Here is a 21,205-nt window from a genome sequence, read left to right as displayed (position 1 = left end):
CTGCGACTTCTCTTTTTGCAAGTGCAAGTGCTCTATGTAGCACTTGCACTTGCAAAGTGCAAGTGCAAGTGCTACATGGAGTGCGTTCAAGAAACGCGTCTCCTGGTCGTAATTACTGCGTTCAGGATAGCGAGATCGGCACGAACGAAGCTTTGCACTGCATCCCGAAACGGCCGAAGGAGCCAGAATCATGGGGCTTCCTCGTGTTTACCAAAACAGATTTAAAAGATTGTCTGTTTATTATTACCTTACTCTAACCTTCGACTTGCACCAATGGACCACCCGTCTGTGATGCTGGGATGGAACAGGCGCCACTCATGTTTCGGGCACAACCAAATGCGCATGCCGGCAAGAAACGCCGAACTTTCTTAGCAGAGGCTTTAATTTCATAAAAACGTGGAAAAAAGGGTTTACACATGAGCGGAGCAAACGAACATGTTCAAATCTATGTGAAGCAATGTTTTTGTAAAGCGGTTCATTTAATGTTTCCCACCTAACGGCTGTGCCTGCAATCTTTATTTACTTTCATTTCGTCCAAGGTCTAATCTTATCTAATGTTTAGGTTTACCCACCACAAAGGTCACAATGTTATTATCATGCAATTTTTATGTTTGTGCACTGCATCGTTCCCAAAATATAACACAACGCAAACTGTAGCTGCAAAATTTAAGTGTGTGTACTCTTTTGTGCTGAATTCACAGTTTGTCGGATGCATGACTAAATTGTTGTGAATTACCTCTGTATGCAGCACGCATGCAAAAAATGTATGTTCCCAAATCAGTGCTGGATGTTTGTAAATAAATCAGTATTAAGTGCAAGTGTGCCTCCGTGACGAACATCAGCAATAGCAAAAGCGTATGTCAGGCTGCAAGGCCTTTATTTATTGCTCTTCTTCAGTATAAGAAGTACACTGAACAACAAAAAACTCCCAATCATGGGAAGAATGTCTTCTCAGATCCGCCAGACACTTGGCCAATACCTCCTGAGGCCGCACGTGCCACGGCCTTCAAAGTTATCATCGTCATCATTTATCCTGAGAATATGTTTACAAAACATGAGTACAGCCCCAACTATTATTGGCAAAACAGGTGTCTGCCCATTTAATATATATATTATTTGGATTTCGGTTCAAAATTACTTCTTCGAAAATTCCTTCATAGTCGCAAAAACACCACGTGTTATTACCGGAGCTGAAAAAAGAAAAGAAGACGAGCTAGGGCCGCGTGACCTTGGCGCGAGCGCATCGCGCGAGCTTGATCGCTGCGTTTGATTCCAGGGGATCCAGCAGCTTCGAAGGGACGGTCTCTCGACGCTTCACTCCTACGCTCGGTCCGAATTCCAGCGAGACCCGTATCGAAGAGTGTCGTGGAGACCGCGATTGCACTAGAGGTTCGGACGAGTGGAAGACCCTGGATCCCTCGTCTCGCGGTGCAAGGCCTCACTCGGCGTTCGAGCATCGCGTCTCCTAGTGCTCGACCCCGGCCGCGCCATGACGGGGGTGTTCGGCGACACGCTAGCCATGGCACTGGTGGCCATCGGCGCCGTGCTCATCGCGCTCCTCATCTGGCTGCTGATGCGCAAGTACAACCGCGAGTACCCCAGGGAAGGCGATCCGTGGAGGATAGCCACGCCGGCCAGTGTGAGTCCAGAGACGACGGTAACTGTGTTCGGCCCGTGCAAACAACCGAACGAATACCCCAGCGTCAGCGGCATGGAAATCACCAAGCGAGCATCCGGGGAACGGGACCCGAGACCGAAGGAAACCCCCGCGGTGAGTACACAGCGCCCTCTAATAGATGCGTATTACAGACTCGTACAGCGTTCGGGCCCGTAGACTACCGTGAAAGGAGTGCGGAGCCTTCACGCTAATATAGTATGACGCACAGTCAACCGCAAAACTTTAGAGAGCTCGGAATCTGAAGAAACGACGAATTCCCGAGCACTTTGTGACCGTATGTACAGTGAAACTGCACAACGCTACGTTGTTCGCATTCATTTACAGGCTGTGAATTCGAATATCGAAGTAGTACGTTCCGACGCTTCTGAGATATTTAGATTTCACGGTTGGTGGGCATTTGCGGTTGATCGCACAGTCGACCGTAAAAGTTTTTCGGAGCACAACTTTCATTAAAGTGCTTACTTTCCTCACTACCTGGCCCCAATTCCTGGAATTTTTATGGGCAGTGCGATAATTCTGTTTACAAGTATCGACTGCACCATTCAATTTGAAGGAGAGTGCACACGCTTCAACTTAACTTCATTTTTATGCGAAGCATATTACTAGAGCTCAACCCAGCTCCTCAGGCGCGGCGGTGTCGCCTTCAATACCACGTGACGCCGTGACGTCACGACAGAGGAGAAACGGGGCTCCAACTCGCGCCGTCGCTCGCGGCGTCGCGGCGGTATATAAGCAGCTGCGCTTTTTCTAGGTGGCTTTGGCTCAACTCTTGCAAGATGGGCTGGGTGGGAATCGAACCAGGGTCTCCGGAGTGTGAGACGGAGACGCTACCACTGAGCCACGAGTACGATGCTTCGAAGCGGTACAAAAGCGCCTCTAGTGAATGCGGTGTTGCCTTAGAAACGAGCTGTTTCTAAGGCTCAGGCGTGCGTCGCTTGCTCAGGCGCACATTTCGTTGCCGCGCCGAACGCTGCGTTGCTCGACGCTCACCGCGTCCAATGCGGGGCGCGTAGTCGCTGCGCCGTAGCCGACGGGAACGCTGTCGCGTTCCACTCTTGAAGGCGAAGCAGAGTAACGCATGAGTTGTTTCTTCTATTAGCCGAACCAAATATAGCCAAGCAACAGCAGTTCACCAGGCTAAACAGTGGTTCAACAACTAAAATAAAGGCTAGTATGCTTCGCATCCTCGGCTTAACCTTAGCTAAGCCACAGCCATTTTTTATCAGGTCCCGTACTCATAACTTTTGCGGTTGGGGGTCGCATCTATGATGAGTGGTAGTGCACATTTGTTTGCAACCATAGGGATCCGTTAGGGCTAAAATGCAGAACACTGACAGAATTGGAACAGCGCATTCCTTGGCTAGGTGCTGATGTGCGGTATAGTAAGGTGCCGCACTGCAAACTTAGCAGCCTAACGTGTGCGATCCTTCGCACTTTTCCTTCCAATTAGCTTCAATTCGCTAGCACGTCATGTAGCATGTTGGTGGTTTAGGTATACTTCATGGCATATTCTATAGCGCACCTTATTCGCTATTGATAATCGTCATGGACCATGTGCTGCGATCGTGACCATAGATCGCGGTTTGTATTGTGTCTAGCAAGGACACACGCATTCAACTACAACATGTATGTAGAGAGTCTTGCTGGTTTCGTACTCCCAGGTTTCTCCGGGCGAAAAACTGGCGTCAGCAGAGAAGCCAAAGGACAAGCCAATGGGGAAGACGACCGACAAGAAAAAGGACAAGGCAGCGGACAAGCTCGCCGACAAGCAAGTGGCAGACAAGGAAGGAGTCGAGGCGAAGGCACAAGCTCTTAGTGGCAAAAAGTGTGAGGGCTCATCTGCTGGCGTTGGATCTTTGGAGCAAAACAAGGAGCAGCAGCCCAAAGGCGAGCAGCGCAAGAAGAAGCCCAAGAAGTCCGACCAGCGTTCGCCCACAATTGTAGACTCCGGTAGGCTTCTTTCAAATCAAAAAGTTAGAAAATTGGGCATCTGTGTTTTTTTTTTTTTTTTCATCTTGGCTTTCCGGCTACCTTGAGCAGATTGACTAATCCGGTCTTTGAGAGTACCACAGTATTTATCATGATTGATTGATTGATTGATTGATTGATTGATTGATTGATTGATTCATTGATTGATTGATTGATTGATTGATTGATTTCAAGCCTATCTTGTGTAATATGTTCTTGGTTCTGCATTACAAACGCTGCGAAACGTTACTGAACACCTCCTAGACATTACCGTTACGCTATTCTTCTCGATGACACATATACTGAAGAAGATAGGTGTTAGCCAAGGATCGACCACGTTGTGCAAAATTGACAAGGTTTGATGGGGGTATTAGAGCGTGAGAAAAGACAGGCGCTCATGTACACCACGTGCGTAATTGGTCAGTGGGCAAACTGGAGAGAAAATCGTGTTTGATGCTACGACCCGTTGCAACATCTGTTGTATCTGTCCTTACATTTCTTTTCAATTTCTTGTTTAAGTGATCATTTAAATGCCAGCTTGCAAGGCAATATTCCATGATAAAAATTAACTGCAGGCTGCCGTCGCCCTGACCACGAGTGTTATCGATACATTAAGGGCAAAAGTATTTTTTTCTTTATATGCATAACGCGTGTCGCACATAGGCCAGTAAAAGTTCGCACTCCCAAGCCAAAACATGCAAAAAGTATTCCTCCAATAAAAACGCATAATCCGCATCAACATTCTTCTGCAGTACAGCGAATATTAGAGATAGTGTCCAGCCAATCAGTAATGATTTCCGGCTGCGCTTTTCGGCTCCAAGACTGGCCCGCCCAATGTAAGCTAATTCTTCGGTGACGCTTCATTGGAACGCTATGCATCCGTTCGTTTCTGGGGGGCTGTTGTGACCCACAGCTTACGCGGCGCTGCAGAAAACTAATACTGGGCAGTAAAATCTATTGAAGGACTGTAATATTCGACAAGGAAGCATAGGTTCATATAATCATCACTGCATTGATTTCAGGCGCTCACAATGCGAGTAAACATGCACCCGAATGCGCAAAACGACCTGTCGTTGCAGTCGGTTCCTAAATAGTTCAGTTAAATGCGCAGGGCGAATCTGTTTCCTCAGTGCAAAAAATACAGTGGCAATTAAGCGGTAAATGTGAGAGAAACGCGTTAGCGTTACCTCGCAACACTTTGAAGTCCCGGATGCATGATTTAAACCACGTTCGCCACATTTCAAAGTTCTTGTTCAGGTGCTGACTAAACACACATTCCCGCCTCTTCGACGAGCGAAGTGCAACTGTCGGTGACCCGGAGTAGACTCCCGGAGTATGTATCCTCCGGGAGACCCGGAGTATATATATATATATATATATATATATATATATATATATATATATATATATATAATATGTGTGTGTGTATGTGTGTGTGTGTGTGTGTGCGCGCGTGTGTGCGTGTGTGTGTGTACATTCATGCATATGCACACATATACATACACGCTCTTCTAAGCTCTCCCCATCCCTTCTCTAACCCTACACCGCGACGGGCATCCCTTACTTCACACACACTTTTTCCCACTTTGACGCCCCTAATGCTAAGGCCATAATAAGACACATGCGCGGTTAGCAGAGACAATGACAATTGTGCCTGGTGCGTGCCTGGCGCAGGTTTCTCGAAGCGCAAGAGCAAGCAGCCTAAGCGATCCAAACCATCTGGGACGCAGCCGGATGCTGCGAACGCGACCACGGACGCGGGGGTAGTTTCGCCGACATCGCCATCTGAAGGTGTCCCACAAGAGCCTACCAGCGATACTACGTCGCCAGCATTACTGGTAAGGAGTCGCAAACGTGACGAGGCAAATTAGGAGGGCTTGACCTTGGCCGTGTTTTTAGCCATTGCTAACGCAGTGTGGCGGAGGGAAGGGACGATCCCGTGTTCTTCAGGCCACCCCTACCTCAGCCGCACAGCAAGCAGGCTTTAGCCGCAGGTTTATTATCGGTGGCAACAGAAAGAAGCAGTGGCAAATACAGTGATGTAAATGTCGAAAAATATGCGTAACTTCGGTTGTCGAAACCTGCCGTTATTATCGTGACATCAAAGCTAACAACATTCAGTATAGCCGGCTTTCGGTAAAATGGTGTGTGGACCGGATGCACAAAGGAAAGGTGCAGTACGCGTTTATTGATGGACTGATTTGTTCATTCATTCCTTGATACATTCAATATTTGCTAATACAATATAAAATCAATATACGTAGTACTAGTAGGATGGTAGAAGTGATGTGGCCGCTGTCACTGCAACTGTCTGTCTGCCTTCCGTGTAGTTGAACTAGCCCGCGTTCTAATGTGGGTAAAAAGAGCATTACGCGAATAATGGGTCGGGAGAGGGGATGCGGAGGAAGTAACTACGAAAAAGAGGAACTTGGAAGAAACACAAGGAGCCAGAGCTTCTATAGAATTTTCAGGCTGTCACTGAGCCAAGTGATTTTTCATGCCCATCTTGTGGCGCTTAGAGCAAACACAAAATTCTCACTGATGGATTACCCTTTCAGAAGGAGTTCTATATTATATATATATATATATATATATATATATATATATATATATTTCCTTTTCTCTCCACCTTGCGCGTTTCCGCAGAACTACTACGTCAAACTCTTGCCTTTGCTTCGTGTTGTCGACAAATTCGACTTCGCCCTGCCATCTGCTAGCCGCCTGGTTAGCTCAGATGGTAGAGCGGCTGCCCCGGAAAGGCGGTGATCCCGGGTTCGAGTCCCGGACCAGGACGAGTTTTTCTTCAACTATGAGGCTTTTCTGTCGAGGAATCCGTATGGGTTTCCTTTGTAGCAATGGCTACAAACGGGTGGATGTCTGATTTTTTCCTTTATTCATTACTTCTCTCCACCTTGCGGGTTTCCGCAGAGCTACTACGTCAAATATATATATATATATTTGACGTAGTAGCTCTGCGGAAACCCGCAAGGTGGAGAGAAGTAATGAATAAAGGAAAAAATCTCTCTCTCTCATATATATATATATATATATATATATATATATATATATATATATATATATATATGAGAGAGAGAGAGTAAAAGAGGTACTTATCGGCTGCTCAAATATTCCACTAATTAAACCTCCCGCGATGAAAAGAGAGTCACTTGCACGGAATCGCACGCTGTACGAGCGATCTAGCGAGTTATGTGAAGCCAGCCACTAGATTTTCTGTCTTGAGCCAGAAGCTCGCGCATGGAGTGCGCTGCACCCTAAACAACAGTAAATGGCCGACGGGTATGAAGGGTAAGGCATCAGCTGTCGTAGAGGCATCGACAATTCAGTCACAAATGAGACATTGCGCATAATGGAAGCTAGTACTGTGTTTCACAGCGGCTGCTTGGACAACCTGTCATTAACTTTCCCATGATACTATCCACATAAAGTCCGGACGCCACCGTTATGAAAATTCACTGAACGGCGCTGTGAAAACACAGGCGTGCCGGGACGTAGAACGTTTGGCTCCCTTTTTAAATAACTTGACGTAATAACGCTTCCCTGAAAGTCAGGCGCCATGGCAAACCATTGGTTTTCCATAACACAACTCGAATTACTGGGCTCACACGACGATTCAAACTGGCGGAGAGTGTGTGCCGACATACTCGTCCGTCAATCAAATTTAGTGACTCGAAGGTTGAGTTTGCCGTTGAATAATATAGCTGCAGACCGTAGCGTCAGCACATCTGTTAAGAATTTTGTGCACTAATTCAACAGAAGATAACTCTCACGGAGGCTGAGTATTCAGCACGTGGATCGCAAACTGAACACTGGCTCACAAGACACACTGCTTAGGTACCAGGCCATATTGAAAACGGTTATTTAAAACGTAGCAAGTGAAAACAAATTTTTCATATTTGGAGCAGTAGCGTCGCAAATGATAGTACTAAAATTTCGCATGCAATTCAAAACCGTAAGGCGATCACAGGTACACGAAGATCTGAATGAAAACTACATATTCTCATCTGCAGTCCATTAAGCTGCGTGATATCGGTATTAACGGGGGACGTTTGCGTATGTCAACCGTAGTTGAATTTCTAGGACAGGTTTAATAGGTTGCTACATCAAGGCTCCCATATATGCAGTCAGTATAGCTTATAGGTGTTAGGTCGACAAGCTTGTGTATGAGGGGTGCGCGCATATGCGGCATTTCAAATAACGAATCTAGTAGATTTCGCTGTCAATTTTCTAGTACACTATAATCTCAAGTAAGCTCCGTATCGATGTATAGGCCGCACCCCGAACTTGCCAGTCCGAAATTTGGAAGAAATAAAAGTGACTCGCCATTCCTACCCCGCGAAAATAGTTGTCCAGCGAAGCTCCTGAAAAACCACCACTATAACTGTTGAGACGGGCGTGCGATTCTTCACTGATGGTTCGGATGCTTGTATTGAGGTTGTTTGTTCTTGAAACGTATGCTGTTCCTGAGTTGTATGGGTGATTTCAATGAATGTGCGCACTGTTCGCTTCACTTTGCCGAGCGCTTGTAGTCTTTGCCTTACGGGAGTATGAGCCCTTGCATCTTTTGCTTGTTTACGTGGGTGTGAGCCATTGCTGATGGTTACAATTTCCTCCCACGGACGGACACGATAAATGCCGACCACCGAGAGGCTAACAGCTTCGCCGTGAAAATCACGACCGAGAAGCCAATCCCGTTGCGTGGGCTTATGCCGCGCGCACGCACCAGCATTTAGTAGAGTTGCCCTTTGACCTCGATCGTCCCGGGTCGCGCCTATGAACTGGGGGTACTATATTCTGAGCACTGACAAACACCGCCGTATTGTCGAGTTCAACATCTTGTCAGCTCTGATTGGCCGAGAACGGACCTAGAGGGCTGCTAGGGCCTCTCCGATTGGGTCAAAATGCCGCGATTACCAAATTTCACGATACGCCTGAGTTTTAGAATGGCACCGCGCTTTCATCTCGTCTAGAACGGTACTCCGATTCCGCCGGTTTTTTTCTACGCTGCATTTGGGCCCAAGGCGGCCGCGTAGGCCGACGAGCGTAGCAAGCGGGCAGCCGGCCGCAACTTCGGCGTAAACGACGAGTGTACACCTCGGTGGCTGAGGAAGAAAGAGGAGCTCACCGCAACGAACACAATCGAGAAAGGCGTTCCGCGGGAAAGCGTACATGTTCTCGGAACGCGTAGCGAGAAAAGTTTGACTGAATGGCCCAGTCTCGTGTAAGGGCCGCGCCTCATCAAAATCACGAAAAGCAGACAGCGGCCTTTACGTGAGTCCATACGGTATATCCCAGAATCAATAATTCACAATTGTGAAGTGTTCGTTTCTCTTCGAATATAAGGGATTACTATTAGGTACTAGGGACGATAAAGTCCGACAAAAGCAGGGCTTGTTCCGAAGCATTTTGCTGCATGACAGCCGCGAATGCCGCAGTACGGCAGCAATTTAACGACGAGCGCACGGGTCAGTCAAACTTTGTACAATAAGTTTCAATCATTGAGTAGGATTACATTGCGCATAGACTAATTAATGAATTTCTTACCTCTGTATCTCATCCTGGGCACGCAACATTCTAAGTGCGTGTGGTGGCATGCTTTTCTTTTTCTTTTTTCAGCAATGTTACTGTCATGGTACATCAAATAACTAAAGCAAACTCTGAATGTGCATTTTTCTCTTTTTTTTTTTTTTACTGAGCAGCTGTTATCTTTGCTACCGCTACTAACTGCAAGCGCATTAGAAACAAGTCAAGCAGCTGAAAACGATTGGTAAATGTTTTTGTAAATCAGTGCCTATAGCATTTTCTTGCTCAGCACCTAGGTCGTGGGCTCAATTCCCCATCCACGGCAATCCCCTTTTGAGGGGTCGGAATGCGAAAACGCTCACGTTGAGGCGTATGTTATGGAACACCCGTGGGTCGAAAATAATCCAGGATCGCCAACTACGGCATCCTCGAATATGCCCTATGTTGCCTTGGCACATTAAACCGGACACTTTGATTTTGAACATAATTTTTTTTTCAACGAGTCTAACTCAGACATACCAACACAAACACTTCACTCCACGTGATTTCCACGCACTGAACACTGCGGCGCCGCTTTACCTTCTCAGTGACTTGTAGTATAATCTCTACTTTCCTTTATTCCGATGCTCGATCTGCATATTTAAGACGATTTACCTGTTGAGTCAAGCGCTGCTATTGAAGGACGAACATATAACAGATAAATAGTTCAATATTGATTAATTGGGTTCAACGCCCCGAAGCAACTCTAGGGCTCCTAGGCGGCGCAGACATGAGCTCGGGAAAAATTTTAACCTCCTGGGTATCGTTAAGCAGCATCTCAATCTAAGCGCATACATTTATAAAATATTATTGAGAGCCAATCGAAATGCCGTCGCCGTCACCGGGATTGAAGCCGCGATCTCGATCCCAACAACAGAACGCCATAGACACTAAGTTACCGCGACCAATCGTACATAATACACTAGCATCAGATCTACAAGTAGGCGACATGGCATGAAGCGCTGTCCTCTCAAGGACACTAAGTCGGGATTGAGGGCTAACGCACTTCCCGCGTTCGCAACAGCAGCAGCCGAGCCAAGCGGTAGCGCAAGCATCCCGGCCTGGCACCAAGAGCCCGACTGTGGCGATCGTAGACCACGGCGCGGCCTCGGACACCCACGACCTGGACGATTCGACCCTCCAGAAGCTGCGCAAGGAAGTGATGATGCGTCGCGCCTCGCACGTGTCTACACGCTCAGCCCGGTCGCGTACTGCGGCTGAATCCCCCAAGGTGAGTGACTGAGCTATTAGTTTGGCCACAACCATGAGCGGAGCGTTTTCTTTAACGTATACCTTCGCCGTCGTACCGCCTCGCCTCGGCATGTTCGTCTCACATACGTTGCATGGTAACAGCACTACAATTCTGACCGAAATGTGTGAAATACGTTCCACGAGGTTGTTGACAATAAAAGCATACATGCTTACATCACGCGCTCCATCCGCAAATAACAGTACGACTTCAGCATGTCGGGTGAAAATCGTCGCCCAGTCGATGCCGAAAAGGCGTTGAAAATACGTTCCATTGCGACTTAAACGTCATGAGAGTTCATCCTCCTCTGATCCTTGTACCTCGCTCGAGAACGCCAGATTTTCTTATTCTGAATGGAACCAAAAACCACATAGATACCCGCTCCTGTTTAAAAGAAATTATGGAGTTTAACGTGCCAAAACCACTTTCTGATTATTAGGCACGCCGTAGTGGAGGACTCCGGAAATTTTGACCACCTGGGGTTCCTTAACATGCACCTAAATCTAAGCACACGGGTGTTTTCGCATTTCGCCCCCATCGAAATGCGGCCGCCGTGGCCGGGATAACCGCTCCTGTTTGAAGCCTCATAAGCAGTTTTGGGAAATCTTACACACTTAATGGTTTATCTTGTCCTCCAACGATGTTTGCCATCTATCTTGTGCGCATTTTCTTAGGCTATCACTCTGCAGCGAAATTTTCATCAGGCGCATCTAGGGTGCGTCGAGTTGTGTGTGGCATTCTTCACGGGAAAAGTATAATTGGCTAGCAGCGCTGCATATGGAGAACGCAAGCAAGATTGATTGGAACTTTTTATTTGACGAAATAAATCCTAAATGGTTCGTCATACTGCAGACTACATTCTGCGGCAATACAAGTCGAGGATTTCATAGTCACCGCTTTTGCAGAGAATCGCCGTTATTTTGCGCCAAACCGCCAAATTCTCCTTGGCCATGATGCGCGCCTTTGAAGTACGGTGCGAATTCCCCCCGAGACTGCGTAACAGCCTAGGATACAGTGTGCACATAATGAATGGCTACACAATGTTATGCCTCCACTTTCTGGGTACTGAAAAGCGGAGTACGCCAGAAGCCCGATTCTTTATCCGCGAGCATGTACCTGGTTCGCTGCTCAGGTGATCGTGGTGTTTCGGTAAGCAATGTGTTGCGTTTTCATTGTTCGCGAAAGTAGCAGTTCTAGACGCTGGGTTTTTCTTGAGTTCGAGGAGAATATAAGGGCTTCTTCAATCAAACTGAGACGCTGGTTGTTTCCGGTGTCATGCAGGTCCTATTTGTCCAAGGCGCTGCGCTCTCAATTTGAGTTTCAGGAAAAGAAAAAGAATTGTGTCGAACGGGAAGCGGAGCGAAGTACCTATATATTTATAGATCCAAAAATCGGATTGACGAGCGAGATAGGTGCATCCCAAACGTTTCGGGTGAGAGACCACAGAAGGACGGTACCTTGGCCTATTAGCCAATTATCTAGGCCGTCGCGCCAAACTTCGCTCCACACGAAAAAGATTGGCCGCACCAGCCAATATATCGCGCAAAATGAAATTACGCATAAATCTGCGCACAAACTTTGCATTAGGGAGTATCGTAACCACCGGTGAATTTTTCATCTTCATGTCGACTAGAACACCAGCCACCCTCATTTACTCTCATCCACACCGCTCTCTTGCTGTCTCTTAGTGTTACGCCTAACATTTTTCGTTCCATCGCGCTTTGCGTGACCCTTAACTTGTTTTCTACCTTCTTTACCTCCGAGTTTCGACCCCATATGTTAAGCACCGGTAGAATGCAATGCGCACTTTCTTTTAACGACCATGATAAGCCCCCAACCAGGATTCGATAAAGCCTGCTGTATGCAATCCAACCCATTTCTAATCTGCAAATTTTCTGCTCTTAAACAGGGTCCCCTGTGAGTAATTAACCTAGAGAAGCGTACACCTGCACATACTCTAGAGGCTGGCTGGCGATCATGAATTATTGTTCCTCGCCAGGCTATGGAACACTTGTGTCTGTCTTCTGCATAATAATATTCTTAGAGAGAGAGAGAGAGCAAACACTTCGTTGGCGCAGGTGCCGACCGAACTCGACATTTTTTCGGAAGAACACTCGACCGCGAGCATAGCCCGGGCAGCGGCGGTGAGAGAGAAGCAGTCGCACTCCGGGCACAAGCGCAAGCACAAGCGCAAGTCGTCGCCTTCGCGGCAGGCCTCAAACCTCGTCCCCGCCGACGTGGCGTTCTCGGGTTCCACGTCCGAATGCACGTCGCCCCCACCGGGACCCGCATCGCCGCCTGGGACGAGCGCCGGCGTGGCCCCCGCTTCGCAGGCCCGCGACTTGGACGAATCGACCCTCGTGCAGCTGCGCCGGGACATCTCCATGCGCCGCGCATCCCACGTGTCTCAGCACTCCCTGCGGCCCACACCGCGTGTGGCCAAGGTACGCAACGCAAGAAAAGGAGGTACACATGGACCTTAAAAATGTTAGATAGGTGGTTGTAGGGTAACAAACCGGACGTGTGTCAGGTTGGCCTCCCTACCTTTCCTTCCTTCCTTTTCATCTTCCTCCTCCTAGACAGGTGGCGTCCAAGCGGCACCGAGTGGTCTTTTCAGGCGCTAGGTGGCGTCTGTCGACTGCGCCATATTTGTCGGCCACTGTTGGATTGTAGGTTGGCGGCACTCTCTGATTGGCGGAAGTTGGCAACGTGGTGGAATTACGCATTGTGCACAACAGTACCACCGGCTCCCACGCAAAGCGCAAACTCGTAGAACCTGTAGGACATGTTCCGATTCCGGCTAGCATTGATTGAAGCTAGTCGAACGCTTACAACGACAGCTTGCAGTCATAGAATCGGAGCGCATTTGGAACGTGGTTAGGCTATTATCATGCATTTGTGATGCAACGTGATCACACATACCTCCAAGCTCACGCTTTTTAAGCCTTCTGTCGTATATAAACCTTTAAGTACTGGTATTTGTTAAGCTACATATTAGTTGATGTACTAAGTACGTTACACTGAGTGTTTTTTTTTTTCTCCTTCCTATGCACTACCATTAATTTTTCAGGCAGTACCTTGCGTTTTAACACCGCAGATCCACTTACTATTCATGCACTGTCCATAAAACGCAAGGCTTCGTACAGGGTAAATAAGTCCCCAGTTATCGCTGAATTAATACTGCGAGAGTCTACCAGAACATTGTCAATGGTTTTCTGCGCCGTTTGCACACGCTGTGCTCGAATATGCAAATGAGCGCCCATGTGCTGGGCGTATATGGGCGCCCATGAGCGCCCATATGCAAATGAGCGCCCAAATGAGCGCCCATGGAGACGACCTCACGTCGACAGCAAAAACAAAATCAGAAAATCAAATGTATAGTTAACACGTTAGGTGTGCGAAGCCAAGAAAGAACGCAACGTGGATTACTTTATGCAACTAAAAAAACTGATTGCGATCTTTTGCACGCGAGCGCGCTTTCCACCTTCCTTTCAAAGAGTTAAATCTTGTTTGGACAGCAAAGTAGCCTGGATCGCCTTGGGTTATGATGTCTTCGCGAAGTTTTCTACTGTGCTGACTTCGTCAGAATTGGAACCATATTTGTATTTAAGATAGTTGGTGTCCGTTACGCTGTTAATTTGGTCGTCTTCGGGAAGTATTTAAACTCATTCGTAGAATACACAAACAATATAAAACAAGAGCTCCTGCGCGAGCTGTTTCTTGTAGCGCTGAGGTACAGAATTTATTGAAGCAGTGCAAAGGCTTTCCGTTTTTACCAAAAGCTTTCCGTCTCTGTAACACATTGACGCAGTACGACAACGTGGCTTTGCATGGCAACCAAAATGCATCAGCGTCCTGTTGTACGCAGAGCGTCAAACGCAACTTGTCTTCGAGGTTATGATTATGCCGCATTGCGCTTGCCAGGGCTTGCCAACCGAGCTGCCGGATTTTTTTTTTTTTTTTTTTTGCGTGAGCCGATGTACATGGTAAAGGAAGTTTGGTCACTGCATTAGATTTTTGTCGTCTGCATTATGCTCAGGGACGAGTGAGCAGTGACGTGGCTTGTAGCGTGCCGAATTTTCAGCATTTGACTAATAGAGCATCTAGAAGATGCAAAAAGAGCATTCATTGAATTTCTTAATGAAGACCATTCTGGTTCCTAAGACACTGGGGCACAGTAAGGATGCCTTGCAGTATTTCTTGGTGCAGCTACGCCTCAGGGCTTAGGGCTCTCTAGGCTCTCGCATGCATGTGTTTGGACATTTCGTAACGATGTGTCAGCTCTACCACTTAACTGCTTATTGAAGAACTGTGGCCGGGTGTGGAACTATACTGGTTGTTCCATATTACAGTTACACAGAGAAAAGGCTAACTCAAGGCACAAGCAGACAAACAGTGCTCTTTCTGGGCCGTCAGTTTGTTGTTCCATCCGGGCGCTGTTTATTCGTCCAAGTCCCCAGAAACGTCTGATTATTACCTCGCCGCCGCACTTTAATTCGCACAGGTGCCGAGCGATCTCGACATCTTCTCGGACGAACACATTTCGGCGAGTGTCCTCGAGACCACCTCGCCACCGGAGAAGTCGAAGACGGGCGGCGAGCACAAGCACAAGCATAAGCACAAGCACAAGCCGGCCACTTCGACGTCGCGCCCGCAAGAGACTTCCGGTCCTCGGGGGGCCGAGACAGGGACCACCGCCGCGGGTGCTGCTTCACCGACCGGCGACTTGGACGAGTCGACTGTGGACCAGCTACGGCGGGACATCTTCAAGCGCCGCGCATCACACGTGTCTGTGCGCTCCCTACGTCACGTGGCCGATGCGGCCAAGGTGCGTCCGTGCGCTCGTGTTCATTCCTGTAAAGCCTCTTGTAACACTCGACTGAGTTTCTGTGTATCCTACGTATAAACTATGCGTAAGCTACGTATCCGTTGCAACGAGCGACGCAGACTGACAGGTGCCACGTCATACGCCAAAGGAAAAAGTCCAAGATAAAGCAAGGAGTTGCGTTGCGAAGACTTTTGTACCAATATTATCAAAAGAATTGTTTCAAAACTGAGATCACGATGTAAATGACGAAGACGCGAAAACGCGTTAGCAATTCTGATGCGACAACTCCCGTTTATATTTTGTGAATTGTAATCGACCGACGGTAGTAGAAAACTTAATTCCGCTGCGTTTTAGCACAACAAAAAAAAAGATACATTGGCCAATTTTACTGGATTTTTCTTCCGGGAAAGTTTATTGATGTCTAACTACTCATACTGCTTTGGTGATCTTTTGGGAATGAGACACCATCTTTCCGCGAGTAAAGGACGAAATCAGCGCCAGGGGAGCGTCGCCTCAAAAATTGCCGGCACATATTAGTGCCTACGTACATGACCTCATTCGACAAGAGGAAGCACTTTCTCCTGTCCACTATCTTCCTTCTCGTCTTTGGACGCTTTTGCAATTTCAAGATGCAGGTAAACCAACTAGCCCAGTTATCTATTCTGTTACAACCAGGACAAGTTCAATACACCTCTACTCTTACGCTATCTGCAATGGTCGCTTAGGTCGGTTATTTCTGGCACACAAACAAAACGGCATGGTTGTGCCCAAAGGTTGACATACGTACAATATTAAAAGTTTACTTTGAGTGTTCATTGAAAACATGGGCATTGAAAGGCACCGAAAGACAGTAGTATAGATCAAGATTCAAACACCACTAGAATGTGGTTTGGTTGAGATCAAGAAGATAAAATTTTATGGGTCCGGATGTTCAGTGCATTGAAAAAACGGCGGGTAACTTGTTAGCATCACATAATGGGTACTAAGAGAAAGCAACAGAGTCAACGCCAGCTGGCTGAGGTAAGGGTAATCGAAAGTTTCAGGGAGATCCATTTGTCCTTTTGGTTTATTAGTTAATGAGATACTGGACTAACATCCATGCTCAGTGGCCCCTGTCAGAAGGACGGTATTCGTGAACATACTTAATAAACAGTATTCAAATTCTTATCAGTTCTCACAGTTGGACGTGACCCTCCAGGCGCGGTAACTCTTCTTCAACTTACGGCGTTGTACAGCAGACCAGACGAAGGCAGGTTCGCGAAGGCGGCGGCGCCTCCCTCTTGTGGGGACAGAATGCAAACGCGTTCGTGCACAACGCACTGGTAGCATGTCAAAAAAGCCTCAGGTGGTCTAGATTAATCCAGCGCTATACTACGCTAAACACTTTTGCGTGCCTCACAAGCTTCTGGAGAGTTTTGGTATGCTGAATCTCACAATTTAAGTTATTCTAGACGTAACCCTCCAGCTAGCAAGTGAACCTTTCTTCCATTTTCCCAATATGAAAGTTCACGAGACCATGCATACTTCTCTGCACATATCTTCCAGCTTTCTTATACGAACTTTATGTGTTTGCAGATAACAAAATATGTTTTTTTTACTACCGAAGCAGTACAAGACTAGGGCTCCCGCTGATTCCGCCTTATGATAAAAAACAGAATATCTTATGCTTCCCAACCTCCACATCCAAATTTCCCACACGATAAATAAGAACACACGTTCTTTTTTATGGGGTTCTCTTAATATTCTAATGCGGCTATTGGATATGAGGGTTACGGTGAATATTAGTTGTATATAGTTTGTTTTTCTTTTTGTTCTTGTTCTTTTTTCGATAGGGTATGGTGAAAAGGACATCATTGCTCCACCTGGCATCGCCCTGCCTGCCTTCTTCAGAGGAAATACGTAGCAAATTCTCCACTATCCGGCAACTTTACAAGCACGGGATGGTTTTGTAGGCTTCCGCATCCCGTCACCTCACGTTGGCATCAACGTCTCGGTGTTATCAGGGGCGGGGGGTTGGGGGGGAAGGTTCGTAATACTGCTTCTCGATATCGAGAGATGAATGACCAGCCACCAACAAAAAGCCTTCGCTATGGTCAGTGGCATGGACTTTCCTGGCTTCAGGCAGTGTACGCTGTTCTTTATTCATGACAGCACGTCGTTCGAAATTATTTAAACATACTTTGACGCATGCAAACGAACGGCTTGTCACGAGGCTAAAATAAGGAAGTCTCGAACGCAACAGCTGGCGCCAATATCGCACGCCTAGTCGATGACTCCCTCGTCTTAACGGAAATCAATGATCGGGGTTGTTTTTTCCCGCTGTGGAGGCTTCGGAAGTGATTACAGGCGCCGAAGACGTGTATTGACTGTTTTGAACATCGCCTGTGGACGCTCATAAACGTACGAATGCGTCGAAACATTTGTGCCAGTTTTTCTCGATTCCTGACCACACACTCGGCGATCATCCATGATCTCAGTGCCACCTGATAAAACTCAAAGGGTTTAAGTTCCGCTTTCTTTTTTCCCAGGCGGAGGGCGGCATTCTTCTCGCCGCGTTTCACGGCAGCCCCTCATGTCTTCGTCGTAATAAACCGAAACATCCACGCTTAAGATCTCAATGCACCGAGTTGGTACGTTGGGCTGTTAGAGGAAGCATCAGGCAGACTGTTTATAGAGCCTATTACATAAATGTTTTCAGAGGCCAGGAAACGAGAAGGAAATGTTGCGACCATGCCAGTCGCCCTGACCCGTACCGTTACCGACCCGGCCCTGATTACTTACGCAACCCTCTCTTTGTGACTAGATGCACGGTGTTGTTGTAGCACTCACCAGCCTCAGCTTCAGCGGTCACCTGCTGTTTGGCTGATAAATGAAAAAAAAAAACTTAACTTTATTCTCTCTGTGCCCAGGTTCCGGCCAAGCTCGACATCTTCTCGGAGCAACGCTTGTCGGAAAGCAATGCCGCAGCCGGTTCGCCAGGCAATGCGGACGCCAACCCTAAGGCCGGCGGCATCAGGGTCAAGCTGTTGCCACTTTGTACCATCCCCGACGCCTCCGGCGCAGGTCCCGCGTCAGAGACCGGCGATCTGGACGAACAGACTGTGCAGCAGCTCCGGCAGGACCTGATGAAGCGCCGTGCCTCGCACGTGTCTATGCACTCGGTGCGTTCATACCGTGCGCCGCCGAAAGGACCTGCCTCGCCGAAGGTAAGAAATTTCTTCGAAACTGCAATTATGCGCGAGACTCCCTCCCTTGAGTTTGCCCGACCGAAAAGGTGCCTAGAGAGGAATGACGATTTTTATTTCTTTTTCTTTGTTATTGCTGATGACATTTTGCTCTTAATGGCCTGGGTATTACGGAGGACGACGCGCTCTGCTGCGTTTAACAACCGCTTCAACTTCTCTCCAAACGGGATCATAGCGGCCGCGACAGATTTGGTAGCGGCGGAGCGTCAGCTTTTTTGCCGTTGGTGGTTGGCCAGTCAGGGGTGGTTAGATCACAGAGCTGCTGTGGATTTGACCTTGACTTCGATCCCACCATCTCGCACCTAATTCACTTTTCTGCCTTTTCTTTTTAAACTTGGCCTTTTCAGCATGACAACGGTCAACAGCTACGGTCAGAAAAGTCCGGGACGGTTCGAAAAGAAAGCTTCGCTTTAAGACGGTTCATGTGAGAGTGATTACAGGGAATAACGCACTACAGAAAAAATAGCACAGTAACGTGTTCCATGTGCCAAAAAAGAAATTGTGCGTAACGTTATTTGTAAAGTATTTAAGACTTCCAAAACACGCTTTTAGTTCAATGGCACGCAACGCACAAGCACTCAACATTTGTAGACCAAGAGTTTTGATTTCCCGGAATTGGAGGAATAGAATTGTTCAGTTCAGCCACTGCGGGAGTGAGAATGGTCCAACTCTCACACCATTCCGAGGAGTTAAAAGAGGAGAGTGAAATTAACGGGGAATTTCCACTCTCTCCGGAAAAGACTGGGAATGGAACGGAGGATCCCCCCATTCCGGCACTCTGCTCGCGATGACGTCATCGAGATAAGGCGAGGAGCGATGAAAGCAAAGCGCGCTCCTGACGCACGTGCGCTGCATGACATCATCGCGATCACGTGGACAATGTGCGTATATGGTTCCCGTCATGTATATATATATATATATATATAATATATAAAATCAGCACACCCTCATCTTAACGTAACCAGATATATAGCATTGTGCTTTATCTCGCAGTTAGTCGGTTGGTTCAGTCATAACTTAAGTTTGCCGTGGATCACGAGATAACATGGAGGCAGCCAGCAGGGCCACGCATGAAAGCTGTCGCTAGCTTTGGCAATTATCTACGATGTCTTATGGCACAATATCATTTTTTGTTTTGCTTTTTACCTTGCTAGGTGCCAACTGAGCTTGACATCTTCTCGGAGCCACGCTCGTCGATCGGCCCCAGTGACGATCCAAAGCTGAAGAAAAAAAATGAGGCGATTTTTTCCGAGCAGCCGTCGCTGGAGTGACCACCACGGCCTCATTTCGTCCACCGCTGCAGCGTCGTGCTCGCATTTCGATCGGTACATTTTCCGGGACACCTGAGGAGCAAGCACGCGGCGTCCAAAGCGTTTTTTTTTTTCCTTCTACGCTTTCGCAACGCGATCTTACGTAGCATTCACGTCTTCACTGTAGTCGATGGAAGCCGAGTTGATCGTCGCTACTATCGGCATTTGCTATTTGCGGCGATCTAGACCGTATGCTTTGCTATTGCGCCAGACAGACAGACTGAGCTGTCGTTCAATTTGCGATTCCCCTGGAATCGCTGCTTCTGCAGCCGTTCAATGATCACCGCTGGCTTACTTTAACCAAATACAATAAAACGTACTTGAAATATGAAACTTGTGTTTACGCGCTTGATTACGGCCACCGTAACGTGCTCAGTAAAAGTGCTTGTCATTGTGCTGGTTGGATGATCTGCGTAGTCTACAACACGTTTACTTTGTTTTTGCGCTATATTCAGCAACTTGATTCCGGCACCTGTTTTTGATGCAATAAGAAACTGCATGCCTGCCTCATTCCCCGTGTGTGGCTGTGGACAAAAGGAGTCAACGATGCTTATTGTGCGCAGTGCGTGAAAAAATAGCGTGAAAAAATAGCTTGACGTACATGCTTCTCTTCTTTTCCTTCAAGTATATTTGCTTATTCTTGGCATGCTGTTCCTTCGTTTCCTTTTTTTTTTCTGGTTGCACTGTTCAGTATACTTACGTGCAGCAGGAAAACAAACATCATTTGGTTTTAAAAAATGAACACGCAATCGGGATTATTTCTCGCGCCTTCGAGAGGAGTGGGGACTCCCTGCTACCTGTGCAACCTCCTGGGCCCGCCACCTGGTATATTCATGCCCGTGAGCAATAGCTTTCCGCATGCCTTCAGACAACTCTAGTCTTCCCGTATACAGAGAGCAGTAAGTAAGCCGTAGTCTCCATCGCATCGCGAGAAACTTGATGGGTTGGTCCCATGCAGCGTCAAGCTCGTCTTCTGCTACTACACGGAATTTTATAAGTTCCTCACGTCGGAAGCCTACGAAGGCTCATGGACAAATCTAATTTATAGGCCAGTATACTGTGAAGCTGTGCTGGGAATTGTGTTTAATGTTTTATCTTGTACCTTAACGGCATAGGCGTCGCACGAGCCAGCAATTGAACTATTTAGTTGCCTTGATATGGGGTTCGAAATGCTTCTACTTCGCAATAAATGCTCCATTTGCACATGCGGTCCGCTGACGCAGCAAGCCGAAAAGCAGTGTCATTGTCCTCGTTAGACGGAGAAGAATGGTTGCATATGCTAAAGGCCACCTGCTAAGGAGTAGAATGCGTGCGATAACCTATTCTTTTTTCTTTTCTTGGATGCGC

At 47.5% G+C, this 21,205-nt stretch overlaps 1 protein-coding gene across 1 annotated transcript; it reads left to right on the top strand.

The window, feature by feature from the left end:
- Positions 1-1,224: 1,224 nt before the first annotated feature.
- On the top strand, positions 1,225-20,502 carry LOC126525723 (uncharacterized). The gene is made up of 8 exons (XM_050173641.2): positions 1,225-1,771; positions 3,340-3,628; positions 5,321-5,484; positions 10,251-10,457; positions 12,554-12,919; positions 14,980-15,303; positions 18,213-18,509; positions 19,703-20,502. Exons 1-8 carry the CDS (start codon positions 1,490-1,492, stop codon positions 19,817-19,819), a joined length of 2,046 nt encoding a protein of 681 aa, XP_050029598.1. The 5' UTR covers positions 1,225-1,489; the 3' UTR covers positions 19,820-20,502.
- The last annotated feature ends 703 nt before the right edge of the window (positions 20,503-21,205 follow it).

The sequence above is a fragment of the Dermacentor andersoni genome, chromosome 8 (assembly GCF_023375885.2).
Source record: "Dermacentor andersoni chromosome 8, qqDerAnde1_hic_scaffold, whole genome shotgun sequence".
Classification (NCBI taxonomy): domain Eukaryota; kingdom Metazoa; phylum Arthropoda; class Arachnida; order Ixodida; family Ixodidae; genus Dermacentor; species Dermacentor andersoni.
Note: the sequence above shows the minus strand (reverse complement) of the source record. Positions and strands in the feature narration are given on the sequence as shown.

What these genes read in the sequence shown, in the direction of transcription:
- LOC126525723 (XM_050173641.2), top strand. Translation starts at nt 1,490, where the DNA reads ATGACGGGGGTGTTCGGCGACACGCTAGCCATGGCACTGGTGGCCATC. An exon ending in GCCCACAATTGTAGACTCCG is followed by an intron (nt 3,629 to 5,320) that starts GTAGGCTTCTTT and finishes TGCCTGGCGCAG; the next exon opens with GTTTCTCGAAGCGCAAGAGC. An exon ending in CCACACCGCGTGTGGCCAAG is followed by an intron (nt 12,920 to 14,979) that starts GTACGCAACGCA and finishes TAATTCGCACAG; the next exon opens with GTGCCGAGCGATCTCGACAT.